At 47.7% G+C, this 14,254-nt stretch overlaps 1 protein-coding gene across 6 annotated transcripts in view; it reads left to right on the forward strand.

Moving 5' to 3' along the window:
• The window catches only part of FN1 (fibronectin 1), a 52,605-nt gene extending 38,644 nt beyond the window's left edge, over nt 1–13,961 (forward strand). For 2 of the 6 annotated variants that reach the window (XM_077181038.1, XM_054636157.2), the window contains 14 exons: nt 1,175–1,444; nt 3,203–3,390; nt 4,451–4,538; nt 4,705–4,881; nt 5,108–5,197; nt 5,393–5,572; nt 6,112–6,201; nt 6,946–7,394; nt 8,522–8,660; nt 9,372–9,536; nt 10,592–10,717; nt 11,290–11,396; nt 11,897–12,007; nt 12,333–13,213. In XM_077181038.1, coding sequence (XP_077037153.1) covers nt 1,175–1,444; nt 3,203–3,390; nt 4,451–4,538; nt 4,705–4,881; nt 5,108–5,197; nt 5,393–5,572; nt 6,112–6,201; nt 6,946–7,394; nt 8,522–8,660; nt 9,372–9,536; nt 10,592–10,717; nt 11,290–11,396; nt 11,897–12,007; nt 12,333–12,407 — 2,255 coding nt within the window. In that variant the 3' untranslated portion in view covers nt 12,408–13,213. Of the gene's footprint in view, nt 1–1,174; nt 1,445–3,202; nt 3,391–4,450; nt 4,539–4,704; nt 4,882–5,107; nt 5,198–5,392; nt 5,573–6,111; nt 6,202–6,945; nt 7,395–8,521; nt 8,661–9,371; nt 9,537–10,591; nt 10,718–11,289; nt 11,397–11,896; nt 12,008–12,332; nt 13,214–13,250 lie in introns of those variants that run through there. The other 4 variants (XM_077181041.1, XM_054636160.2, XM_077181040.1 and 1 more) reach the window with 3 other exon arrangements.
• The last annotated feature ends 293 nt before the right edge of the window (nt 13,962–14,254 follow it).

A 14,254-nucleotide genomic window follows, 5' to 3' on the forward strand; every position in this document is an offset into this window, starting at 1 on the left:
CTGTGTAGAAAGCAGCAGTCCTGCTCAGGTCACAGGGGGGACAGAAGACCTTGTAACTCAGGGCTATGTTTGAGCTAAAGTGCTCCCTATCCCTCTGGGGTAGGGATTTGTGTGATTCTTACTTCCCTCCTCAAACTTGTATTCAAAACCATGACTCAGCCCCAAACACTGCAGACAGCAGGAGCTTCTCCAGAGCTTTGCAGAGATGAGTGAAGAATCCACATTCAAACCAACAAAATCCTGGACAAAAATCACCTTTGCCAACTAGAAAATGCAGAAAAATGAGGACTAATACAACATGGCAAATTAAAAAGATGGAGCTTTCTAGAAAAGCATGGGTTTGATCCAATATAAAAATCACATGCTAGATCCTCCCATTTTGTGTAGCAGATGGGTGTATTTCTGTGATAGCCACTCCAGGAGGAGCAAGGCTCACTTCCCCTGCTCTGAGCTCCCACCTTGCCAGGAAATCCTGTGAATTGGTTTAATTGGGAGGTGTGCATATCATCCACCATCCACCTGTGGACATTCCCTGTGCACTCAATACAAAGCTGAAAAGTTTGTTTCTAACTGATTCTACAATATAATATGCTGAGTAATTTTGCTTTCTTGATGAGTACGTTAATTGGATATTAATTTATGAAAGAAAATAGTGGGATGGATTCTCCTTGGACTGGCACTTAGCACAGCAGCTCCCAGTAGTGAACAGCAAGTGCAGCATGAACCCAAACTTACAGAGCCAGGTGGGTTCTCTGGCTGCCTTTGGCACCAGCAACCATTTACATGGCAGAAATGGGTCTTAGCACTCCCATTTCTTTTTTTCCCTTGTCCCCTTTTAAGGTAGCTTAATGCTACTGGAGTTGTGTGAGAGGGGTTTTGGTGCCAAGGGGATTCAAAAATAGGTGAGAATTGGTGTCCTGGCTGCTTTGAAGGTGGCAATGCAGGTCCTTTTGGTTTCAGCAAAGCCAAGATCGCTTTCCTGCTGCCTGGCACCTGCAAACTTGGGCTTAGGGGTGTAAGCATGTGTGCAAGGTGCAGCACAGAGGAGAATCCAGTGCCCCCCTTGCCACACCAGACTGAAAACCGCTTTGCATGTAATCGAAATGCTTTTTATTTTCCTCACCCACAACCTGCTTTTTATCACTTAACCTCTTACCGTTAATTTGCCTAACAGACATTGACCGCCCTAAAGGACTAACATTCACTGAGGTGGATGTTGATTCCATCAAAATTGCTTGGGAAAGCCCTCAGGGGCAAGTCACCAGGTACAGGGTGACCTACTCAAGCCCTGAGGATGGAATCCATGAGCTATTGCCGGCCCCAGGGGGCGAAGAAGACACTGCTGAGCTGCATGGCCTCAGGCCAGGTTCTGAGTACACTATCAATATCGTTGCCATTTACGATGACATGGAGAGCCTGCCCCTCACTGGGACCCAGTCCACAGGTACAGCTCCCACCACCCCCAGCAGGCCATGGCAGCAGTGGGTTCTGCCCCGAGGGGTAAAGTGTGCTTCCATGTGCAACTGGTGCTCCAAGTGGGGCAGCCCAGGGGATGGGATCGCTCCTGAGGGATGGCTTAGCTGGGGCCAGAGAGCTGACTGGAGCACAGTCAGCCTGCATACACATCAGGGAAGGCAGGCAAGAGAGCAGGATTGCACAAGCAGACCCTAGAGAAAGGAGGGAGGGGTGTCAAGTGGTTTTGTGTCCCTGGTCACAGAGCCTGATCCATGGTGAGTGCTTTCACAATGCTCTTGTCTTGCCTTCAAGGTATGTGACACCTCAAAGCACAGGTAGTGACCAACAAGAGAGATGAGGGCAGCTTTCATGGCCCAGGGACCTTGCTGTTGGAGCCAAAGATCAGCAGGAAGGGCTGGCAGATTGCTGAACCCTCAGGTGTCATAGAGCCTGCAGATCCCTCACTGGCACTGCCCTAGGAACCACAGCCCACTGCATGCCCACACCCTGCACCTCATCACCTCCACAGGAGAGTCCCTTCTGTGCCAGGCTGATCCAGCTGCAGTTCCATGCATTGAAAATTCCTTGATGGGAAAGGAAAATTACTGCAAGGAATTAGCTTAACGTTGCTTCCAGCAATATGGAATCCATTGCAAGCTTCCAGCACTACCAGATGTGACTTTATTACAAAGACAGGTAGCACCTGTGTAATAAAGGTCCCACATTCATTTGTGGCTGAAAAGTTGGCACTTTAATTCCACGGGTGGAATGAATTCTGTGGGTCCTAGTGTATGGATTTGCTGTGCTAAACTGAGGCAAAGTGATGTAATGATGGGACAGCTGGCTGACTACCTGCCAGAAATGCAAATATAATACTTTTTCAAACCCACCCTCCGTGGTTTACCTTTTGAGAGCTGTTCAAAAGTGGATCTGAAGTCATTCAAGACTTTCCATTGACTCTCATGGTGTTTAGATTGAGCTCTGAGCTAAGCCAGAAGGAAGAATTATCCTGTATTTCCACTTTGTAAAACTGGAAAGCATTGATAGCAATGTGCCATAGTGGGCACTATGCTAAGGTGTATCTTTGCTCTGTTTACAGCCCCAGGCTTACCAACAGTAAGGCAAGAGACTGTTTCAATGGACATTCCTTTTTTTAGGCAATTTGTTTGTAAGGATAGTGGATGTGTTAGCTCCTGAAAAGGCTCTTGTGTGATGAGCCTCATGGCCACCACAGCTCTGCTTTTCCATTGCCTTGCTCGCTGTGTTAGTGGCTGTAAAATGCTTCCCCTCTCCATTTGCAGTATTTTTATATCTTCTCTGCAATTCCTGAGCTTGCTTCCTACTTACTTTTGTAAATCATCCATGGTATTTTGGAAATGAACAGACTGGGGCAAGTGGAGCAGGACGAAACCGTGAGCTGTGTGATGAAAAGCAGAGACTGGTAGAATAATTAAAACAGGCTGGCCTGCTAGAGATTTAATCACCTTCCCAAGCCTTTACCTTACATCACAGCAAGTGTCATTGCTCACTTAACTTCAGGATTGAAGCATTGATATCTCCTTATTTCTGCTGAAAAGTGTTTCTGTAGATTTGAACAACACATCCTCTCCCACGGTGTTTTATTGCCTGTGTTTGCACAAGGCTCTCCACTTTTCTGGCCTAAACCTGGCTCATGTTCAGGAGACAATACTGTCTTACCCAACTGTCTTTTTTTAAAGTAACCACGTGCCTGTCTGGATTTTTGCAGCAATTCCACCTCCAACAAACCTGAGGTTTACTCAGGTAACTCCCACCAGTCTCACCATCAACTGGAATGCGCCCAACGTTCGCCTCACTGGCTACAGAGTCAGAGTGACCCCCAAAGAAAAGACTGGTCCTATGAAAGAAATCAACCTTTCTCCAGACAGCACATCTGCAGTCGTGTCTGGCTTGATGGTAACTTTTTTCTTTGTGTTGTGGGAAGGAGATTTTTTGAAGAAATTTCAGATTCCTGTGTCAGGAGCTTCAGTTGGAGTAGATCATTTCAGCTCCTGAGGGTCTGGCTCTGGAGCTCATGGCGAGTCAGCCTGCAGCTACTCGGCACTGTAGTTTTTTTAAAAGGCAATTAATTGGCTTGCTGAAGCTGCATTCTACCCCCTTCCTCATCTAGCACAGAGAGACTGGATGCCTAATCAAATGCAAATTACCAGGTTCACAATCAAAAGTAACCCAGCAAAGTGCTTTTACTCATCTTTCACAAAAGAGGTCAGAAAGTGATCTGATGCAGAGATTTCAAGCTGTGATATAGGAGCTCTGGCAGTCTATTGCCTATTTTTAAGACATCTGCAAAATATACATTAAAAATACAAGTCTTTTGTGACTTAGGCTTAAATTTGCTTTATAGCCATCTTCTCCACTGGAAGCATTTCAGGAGTTCCTGAACTGGAGAAGGCTGAAAATAACTGCTTTTATGGTTCCTGTGATCTTAAAAAGCTACTGATCTGTTTTTAAGGAGTTTTATGAATCATTTTCAAAAATGAGCCTTAAAAAACATTCTAATCTAAGTGGACCCATAGTCTGATGCACCCAAGGACAAAACCCCCCCATGCTGTTACATTCACAGTTATCTTTTATTCACATTATTTTATTCTTTATCATAGCAAATGGCATCCATTAACCCTGGGAAAAATAGGAGGGAAATTAGAGTTCCTCTGAAGAATCAGCTTTAAAGCACAGATTCTAAAATGAGGGGTGATAAATAAGCTTCTTGCAGGATTTCTTGTGCTCCTGAGTGTGCACATGTGCACAGTGTGTCAGGGTCCATGCCTACTCTTTTATTCCAGCTGGGAATAATTAGAATTATCCCATCAGTCCTTCCCCAATTTATTTTAAGGTTTCATATTTCAGTGAGTAGTGACTGTGAAATGTGGCTCCACCAAACACTGACTGAGGGCTGGAACATTTCCCCCCTGTGCTGGGTCCTTCTCTTAACATGGCACAACTCTGTCCATTCTAGGTAGCAACCAAGTATGAAGTGAGTGTGTATGCCCTGAAGGACTCCCTGACCAGCAGACCAGCCCAGGGGGTGGTCACAACCCTTGAAAGTAAGTGGTGACCCTCCCCAGATGACCACTTAGTGCTGTGTGGGTGCAGAGGAGCTGTGCCCAAAGCTGGGGCTCTGTCCAAAGTTCCATTCCAGGCTCTACCAACCCTTGCCTGGTAAGATTGCCAGTCCCCCCTGTACTGACAGGACCCTTGCCTTGTGTGCAGATGTGAGTCCCCCTCGCAGGCCCCGGGTGACAGATGTCACCGAGACCACCATCACCATTACCTGGAGGACCAAGACCGAGACCATCACTGGCTTCCTGGTGGAAGCTGTCCCTGCAGGTGGCCAGAACCCCATTCAGAGGACCATCAGCCCTGAGCTCAGGAGTTACACCATCACTGGTAAGTGAGGGCTTCTGCAGCTCCTGGCTAGTATCAGCAAGTACACTGGGTTCTTGTTTTGGAATTGAATATCCTTGGTGAGAAATACTACAGGAACAAAAGGTAGGAAAAAGTACCTGAACCATCAAGACTAGGCTCCAAGAAGAGGTTATTGAAAGACCTTCTGATGGCCATCTTAGGTGGCTTCCTCTCCTTAGCTAACATTTGTGTTTTATCTTCATTTTAGGCTTGCAGCCTGGCACTGACTACAAGATCTACCTGTACACTCTGAACGAGAACGCACGCAGCTCCCCGGTGGTACTGGATGCCTCCACTGGTAATGACCTTTCTGCTCATCTTAACACACAGCAATCACATATGGCCAATTAGGAGTTGTCTGTATCTGATCTTATCTAAAATAACATTTAATATTCCCTGGCAGTGGGTTTGAGAAGGGTGTCAAGCAGCTCAGGTGAAGAATATGCTGGTCTTTTCTGTACTTGATGATTTAAACCCTTTTGTTTCCACCCAGCTATCGATGCTCCTTCTAACCTGCGCTTCCTCACAACCACGAGCACCTCCCTGCTGGCCACCTGGCAGCCCCCCCGAGCCAAGATCACGGGCTACATCATCAAATATGAGAAACCTGGCTCACCTGTCAAGGAGGTGCTGCCTCAGCCCCGGCCCGGCACCACCGAGGCAACCATTACTGGTAACTCTGTTCTGTCTGGGAGCTCTTCACCTGAAACACTTGAATTTTGAGAGAGGGAGGGGGAAGGCCTAATTATAAAATGCAGTTATGATTGGTGATTAGCTAATAGGTAGAAAATTGTGTTCCTTTATTGTGGTTTCCAGTACTAGAGAGTGGTCCTGTAAGCACACCTGTCCTACAAACACATTGCACCTCACTGATCAGAACAACCTCACATTTGAACAGTCTGATGCTTGTTTCCACTGTCAGCACAATTGTTGTCCTTCCAAGGAAGAAAAGCCCCTGATTCTGGCACCCACTAGTCACATGTGCTAAAGATTCCTTCTGTTTGGGTCCATGATCCCAGCTGACGTGGTCAGACTGCAAACTTGCTCTGAGGAACAGGAGGCTGAACTCTGCACTGTCCTGAAAACCTCAGGAGTGAAATGCACATACCCAATACTGTAGCCATACCCACCTCCCATCCTGCCTTAGTTCTCACACATAATCATAAAGAAAAGCAACTCAGAAGTCTAAAATTGTCCTTCCTTCCTCCCTAGGTTTGGAACCTGGCACTGAATACATCATCTACATCATTGCTGTGAAGAACAGTCAGAAGAGTGAACCACTGGTTGGCAGAAAAAGGACAGGTAAAACAAAGCTCTGGATTGTTGTGTGCCAACAGGAGAGAGCTTTCACAGTGTGAAAGACATTGAAGGACACTTGTGGAGGACTGAAATAATAATGTTTTTAAAAACATCCTGTTCACACACACCTTTTCTTTGAATCACATAGGCTTTGTAAGGAGGTTTTCTTTTCTAAGGATACAGGAGGTACACTTCTAAATTTATATTAATAACACTTACCTGTGTTTGAACACTAGCAACAGAACAGTGTGCTTGATGCTGAATTCTTGCTTGGGTACCTAATGGATAATTAAATCAGGGTTAACATGACTGTCTAACACTTGATTGCATCAAATGCAGAATCCACTCAATTTGTTCCTTGTTGCATTCCTCTTACTTTGCAACTTTCACAGTACAAGATTGACCTATAGCAAGCAAAATACCGGCTGGACATCCAAGTACGATCAAGGAGGCAGTTTCTTCCTGCTCACCAGTGATTCCTCTTAAAATGATAACCTGGAACTATCTCTTGCAATCATTCCTTCTCAGGTTGAGCAGTGGTGGTGGGTTGCAGTGTTCAGAAGTGTTGCTCAGCTGTATGAAAATTTCACACCAACACACTTAGGTGTGAAAGATGCAGAGAGGGAAATTACCTTTATTATCAGGGCAGGGTCATAAAAAGTGTAATGGCTAATATTTGATGCTTGGAGTGGTGTAATGCAGCTTTTTTGTTGCTTTGCTTGATGGTCTCCAACCTTTCTTTGCCAGATGAGCTCCCCACGCTGATCAGCAGACCACACCCCAACCAGCCCGACATCCTGGACGTGCCTTCCATTGACGAGGGGACCCCTTACCTCACCAACAACAGGTACGACAATGGCAATGGGATCCAGCTTCCAGGCTCCTCTGGGCACCCTCAGACGGTGGGACACCAGGGCCAGCAAATCTTCTTTGAGGAGCACGGCTACCGGCGGCCCGGGCCCACCACAGCCACTCCCCTCAGGCCGGGCTCCAGGCTGCCCAGCGTGGATGAGGCCATCGAGGTGCCCGGCTACCAGGTGCCCATCGTGGTGGAGCCCTCGTACCCGCACGGGCCCCGGCGCAACGACAGCCAGGAGGCCCTGTCCCACACCACCATCTCCTGGAGGCCCCTGCTGGAGAGCTCCGAGTACATCATCTCCTGCCAGCCCGTCAGCCAGGATGAGGACACACTGCAGGTAACGGGCTGTCTCAGAGCAGAGGTGGTGACACTTCACTTGGGGCTCTTGGGGCAACAGTGCCTTTGCTGTGCTAAGGGGTGTCAGAACCCAAACAATTCCTCTGACTGCCCTGGAGGACTCAAGACCCTGCCAGGAGACCTTGGCCCAAGACCCCTGTGCCTTTGATCTTGACCCAAAAAATTACTGACCTTATATGAGGATTTACAAGCCAAGAAAGTTTAAGTAGAATGATAGTGAATTTATCACAGGGTGAAAAATAGATTTTTTTGGGGTTTTTAGAATGAGGGTTCAGGAGGCAAGATAGACTGGACATGCCCAGATTCCTCCTTCTCCTTCTTCTTGGCCTCCATCTTCTGCTGTGATGGTGGCACTTTTGGATTGGTTTAAGGCAGAAGCTCACTGTCTGACATAGGTGATACGTATTGGGAAGTTATGGTAAATAATGTACACGTAGTTTTTAGTATAAAAAGATAACTCCAGTGTGCCTCAACCTGACCTGCCAGACAGACCTGGAGAAAAGAATTTTATAGATAAGAAACAATAAACAACCTTGAGAAGGAGAACAGAAGAATTCTGACTCCTCCTTCGACTGCCAGGCTGGGAAAAGAGGCTTGTATGGATCTCAGAGTCACTCTGACCAGCAGAGATTCTGAGAAAGGGAGTGGTAGGAATTAGCCTAAAGAATCTGTCTAACATGTAGCTGAGACCAGAGTGGATGAAAGCCTCCTCATCTCCTTTATAGAAAAGGCTACAGGATAAAACTGCAAAACCAGAAAACTTGGAAATGCTGACAGCAGTGATGTTTCACCAGGGAAGGGGGCAACAAGCTGAGTGGGAGTTTCAGAGATTGAGGTGCTGTTTCTCCAAGCTACAGCACTTTTCCTAGAAGTCTCCCTTGGTTTCCTTGAAATGGCAAACTTAACCCCTCATGATCCATAGTCCAGAGTAGCCCTGCCTAACTTGATGTTATCTGAAGTTCTCAGAGTATCTAAGGGGAGTGGTCTGGCTCCATCATGGTACAGAGCATAGGGGTCATCCTAAACACCCTGCCTTTCCTGTGAGAGAGGTAACACCTACAGGGTGTTACCATCTTTCTGGTGACCTGGCATTGTCTCTTGTTGCAGTTCAGGGTTCCTGGCACTTCCTCTAGTGCCACGCTCAAGGGTCTCACAAGAGGGGCCACCTACAACATCATAGTGGAAGCTCTGAAGGACCACCGGAGACAGAAGGTGCTGGAGGAGATGGTCACAGTTGGCAATACTGGTAAGGAACAGCCTTAGGGAGCCTGGCTGGACCTGTGCAGCCCCTGCCTCATTCCCCTTACGCAAGGTCACCTGCCTGGTGCCCAAGCTTGACAACAGTTCAGAAAGGAAACTTCTGACAAGGACAGTTCATAGCAGGACACTGGGACAAGTGATTTGTGAGGTTCTGGACCATCAGCTCCTGACCCTGATCATCACCCCCTGAACTGGTGGCTGTAAAGCACCCACCAGCCAAGGCACACTCCTAAGGTGACCAATCACTCTGCCCAGCCACAGGGTCTCCTCTTCTTCTCCCATCCCCTGCCATGACACAGAATCTGCAGCACCCCAAAAAGGTGCACATGCAGCTACCAACCCCCTGCTGTTCCTCAGCATCTTACAGCACATTTTCTCCTGAAGACAGGCAAGAATCAAGTTGTTCCTCACCAGCAGCAAATGCAGAAACTCACACTTGCTTGAAACTTGGCAAATCAAAATGAAAATAGCCTTCATGTCAGGTTTTTTATCATTCAACTGCTCTGACACATGCAAATGGAAAATAAATCACAGGGAGCTGGGCTGCTGACAACCATCAAGTATATGTCCATGGGGTAACTCCATTACTGCCAGGATATTACAAGAAGAAAAACGTGTGTGTTCACTGAAAATCAGTCTGTCTGTCAGCAGCTCCCATTGCTGTGTGTGATGCCTGTTTCTCCTCTTTCTGTTGCAGTGTCTGAAGGATTAAACCAGCCAGCTGAGGACACCTGCTTTGATACTTACACTGGCTCCTTCTATTCCATTGGCGAGGAATGGGAGCGCTTATCTGAAACTGGCTTTAAGCTCTGGTGCCAGTGTTTGGGCTTTGGCAGTGGCCATTTCAGATGTGACTCTTCTAGTGAGTAGCTTGCTGTTAACCATCCCCATCCCCACTCTCCCCCAGCAGCAGTGCCATGTTTGACAGACTCAGCCTGGTCCAAACATGATGCAGATGAAGGCAGGATCTTAAACCAAAGCGATGTTTTGCATCGTGAGAAGTGATGGAAAACTTTGGTTACCTCTGAGCTTTGCAGCTAATCTAGAATTGCCATCAGCAACAATCAGTATTGTATTGATAAGAGATGTTTTACCTTGCCAGACATGTCTAGCTAATATGGGAAAGTGTAGATTTCAGTGGGTATTATAGCCAGTGCTGGTATTACAATAAATCTGGTTTGCGTTGCAGGCAGCCTTTGCAAAGCAGCTTGCAAAACCAGTTTTCTAACTAATTTTTCTAACACTTCTGCCCAGGGCATTAAGTTTTATTCTTTGCAGAACTGTGTGGTTTACATGGAAAAAAAAAATCCATCTTGACACAAGGGAATGGAACAAAAGTCTGTCATTGAGCAGTTTAACACAACACATACCCAGCTAATTGAAATTAGGCTTTTAAATTGTGGAATAAGCTCAGCAGAGAGAGTATTTCTGCAATTTGCATAGATTCAGAGGAATCTATGTAGAGACACTTAATTTTACAGGAAAAGATGCTTATTTTACCGGATTAATATTTATATTTCAGTATTTGATACACATGGCTTATCCATGCTGTCTTGTAAGATTGTGGTAAATTTTATGCTGGGTATTTGCACAAAAAAGAGCATTTAAATATTTTTCTCTCCTTTCCTACCCCACATCTATTAAATTCCTTTTCATTTCTTTTCATCTCCTGTGAACCAAACCTCCTCTCTCCACTCTTTGTCACATCCTACTTTTTCCCCAAGAGCCTCTACACATTTTCCAGAGCTGAAACAGCCTTCAGCAGTTAAAAACTGCAGGAGCTGAACCCATTTCCTCCTTGGGACTTAGATGAGCTGAGAAGATTCTTTCTCCTGCCTTTCCTGAGACAATGCCACGCTCTTTTCCTCCTGCTGCCTGTGGGATAACTCCTGATTCTTGTTCCCCTGCCTTCTCCAGAGTGGTGCCATGACAATGGAGTTAACTACAAGATTGGGGAGAAGTGGGACAGGCAAGGGGAGAATGGCCAGATGATGAGCTGCACCTGCCTTGGGAATGGAAAAGGAGAATTCAAGTGTGAACCTCGTAAGTGTCTTTGTGCTGTTAGTCTGAGCTCTCCTTCAGCAGGTCTCAGCATCCCAGCTCTGCATCCCCCCCTGCCAGGGGGACAAGCAGACTGTCAGTGTCTGGTTCAGGCTGAACTGGTGACAGCTTCAGTCTGTTCCCACAGGAGATGGAGGCATGAATCTCACATTCCTGAGCTTGAAAAGAAGAAAACCTTTAGTTAGCTCAGGTCACAGCACACTGAGCACATGTGTGCCTCTGGCCCTGGAGCTGCACACCAGGGACATGTCACTGTCTCAGAGGGGTGGATTGCCCCAGCTGGACATTCCTGCTGGGCCTGCTGCTTCAAGCTCCTCTGGCCTTCACACTGTCACTCAAACTGCATTGCTCATGTCAGGAGAATACCCCCTGCTGTAGGTTAAGTGTCTGGAGAGCTGTGAACATGTCTGATGTTCCCCTGCCAGGTAGGGAGCCTCTACTCAGACAAGGGGAGCACACTTCCCCAGGGGCTCCCTGCTGATCACCAGGCTGCTTTGGGAATGCTTAAAGCCCAGCCCAGGCCCTGCAGCTGAGCTCTGCCTGTGCCCTCACAGATGAGACCACGTGCTATGACGATGGGAAGATGTACCACGTTGGGGAGCAGTGGCAGAAGGAATACTTTGGGGCCATCTGCTCCTGCACTTGCTATGGAGGACAGCAGGTAAGCAGCAGAGAGGTGTGATGTTGGACACAGGGGAGGCTGTGCTGGGCTGCACTTACCAGACTGCTGGGTTTCAGGTCATGAAAGGGCCCAAACAAGGAGAAAAGTAATTAGGAGAGCTGCAGTACTTGCACTGGTGCCTGTCTGGTGTAACACAGGAGCAGCCTCACTGGTGCTGCTGGCTCTAGCCTCATGTATGAATGATCATGGATTAATGGCTTTAAGCTGAAGGAGAGTAGATGTAGATTGGATGTCAGGAAGAAATTCTTCCCTCTGGGGGTGCTGGGGCCCTGGCACAGGGTGCCCAGAGAAGCTGTGGCTGCCCCTGAATCCCTGGAAGTGTCCAGGACCAGGTTGGATGGGGCTTGGAGCAACCTGGGCTAGTGGAAGGTGTCCCTGCTCTCAGCAGGGGAGTGGAATGGGATGAGCTTTAGGGACTGGATTCTGAGCCGTGGCAGCTCCTTGGCCAGGCCACTGACAGTCTCGTTGTGTCCCCACAGGGCTGGCGCTGTGACAACTGCCGCAGGCCCAGCGTGGAGGTGGCTCCCGAGGGCTCTGCTGGCCACACCTACACCCAGTTCACACAGAGGTACCACCAGGCCACCAACACTGTGAGTACAGCTTTCCTTCTCTGCCCCTTCATGCTGCTGTGAGGCTGGCACAGGTGGCGGGGTGGCTGCAGGGCTGCAGCAGCTGCGGGTTGGTGCTCCCTTGGTAGTGCATGGCAGCCCCCAGGACACACACACCTGCTTGAGCTCATCCCCACACACACATGGGCAGTGCCACAGTCCCACAGGGCCTCGATGCATGCTCTGAGGCAGTAGTGCATGGAGTGGTTTCCAGCTGTGTGCTTTGTGCTGGGGAATGGCCCCAGCAGCTCCCAGCACAAAGCACACCCAGGACAGAGCTCTAACTGATTTCCTTCCCTCCTGACAGAACGTCAACTGCCCCATTGAGTGTTTCATGCCCCTAGATGTACAGGCAGACACACAACATCCACGGGGAAAGTAACATCCAGCGAGACTGCTTGCGGCCATGGCAACAGACAAACCAAAGTGTAAACCCCTATGTGCCACGAGTACCATCCAAACTGGAGTGATGCTAGCAAAAAAGTGCATCTAGTGACAATGGCTCCCTGCTCTGGAGCCATTTTCCCAGCTTAAGCTCAACTCACAGCTTCTCCAAGCGCCACTCTTGGAGTGTTTCAGACTTTTCTCATGATTGGTAGCGATTGTCTTGGTTTTGCTCAAAGGGTTGAATTCCAGTTAATATTTTCAAATTTAAAGAGGGCAAGGGAAAAAAAAAAGCAGGGGAGGAGGGGGAGAGGTTCTAAATCACAAATTTGGTGGGGGATCAAAATACTGATGGGGAGGGTGGGTGTAGAAATTCAAGGTTCCCGTGCTATGCAAGAACATTTGAGTACAGCAATACTGAGGTTTAGGGATAGGAAAGTCCACCAAACACTTCTGCTTTCACATAAGCGTGCAGCCAGCAATAAGATAGGAACAGCAAATCCAATCACTGTGATATTTAAAATATGCACAGTCCTAATTCTTTCTTGATGATCCTAGTATTTTTCTAGCTGTATCTTTGTATCTCATACTGTTATTTATCAGTTTTGTTCCCCTGACCTTCCAAGTGTTTTTATATGGGAATAAAATGTATGGAAGACACTTAGTATGCAGTTGACAAAAGAGGAATTTGGTGTAATTATGATCAGTGATTATTTTTATACTGTAAGTGCCAAAGCTTTACTACTGTGGAAGAGGAAAAAAAAATCCAACTCTTTTAATAAAAAGATTTACAAACCAGACAAATAGTTTAAGTGATTCTCTTTGCTGCCATGGAATTTAGGATGAAGATGATTATTCTCTGCTGGATTATTCTGAGGTGGATAATTCTGAGCGGGATGATTCAGAGCTGGAGTAACACGAGATGGAGCAAACATCCCCAAGAAGAGTGGAGTAAACCTGGAGAGAATATTGCTAGAGCAGTTTGTTAAAGAAAGGCTTCCAGCTGCATCCCTGCCCCCGTAGAGCACAGACAGTGGTAGGTATGGCATGGGCAGGAGGCACAGGCTTGCTTTGGGGCAACAGGGGAAGGGAGGGAAAGGCAAACAGCCCCTGCTTTGCACATGAACTGAGCTAGAGCTGGTTCCATAGCTAGCATTCAATAAGCTTCCAGTGGCTGAGGTGGTAGAATTAGTCAGACGGTCCAAACCTGTGAATTTCAATGTGTCCAAAGCTTCAAAACCCAGCAGGAGCCAGGCACCAGCTGTGGGTCGAAGCCTGGCTGTTACAGGCACAGGCCCCTTTCTTGTCTCCTGTGCTTCTACCTCATGGCGGGGAGGGAGGTAACAAAATGCTCCTCACAACCCTTTGGATGAGAGTGAGCCAAGCCAGCAGTGAGTCCCTTTGCTTGCTCTGCCAGGACCTGTCCAGCCTTTGCAAATGCCAGGCCAGGTCCTGTCAGGATTGCTGAGCCCCCTCCCCTGGGCTGCACACGCACTGTACTGCTCCAGGCACTGGCATTCTCTGCACCCAATAAAGCATCACATGAAAACTCCATTTGGCTTCTTGGCATGTGGCAGCTGCCAGCAGCGATTGCTACCTACAGAGCTCCCCAAACCTCTGTAAAGAGCAGGATGATTGCAGCAGCAGTCAGTTCTACCCCACCAGTGCTCCAAAGCCAAACACGTCCCTAAAAATCCTGAGAACTAAAACTGGCCTAGACAGAGACACAGAGGAGTCATTTCCTATTAAACCAGATCGGTTTTCCCAAGGGAGGGCTACAGCTTTTGGACCAGAGAACAACTCTGCAATGATCCTTTCACTTTGTCACCAAATAATTCACCAACA

This window comes from Agelaius phoeniceus, chromosome 7 (genome assembly GCF_051311805.1).
Source record: "Agelaius phoeniceus isolate bAgePho1 chromosome 7, bAgePho1.hap1, whole genome shotgun sequence".
Lineage (NCBI taxonomy): Eukaryota > Metazoa > Chordata > Aves > Passeriformes > Icteridae > Agelaius > Agelaius phoeniceus.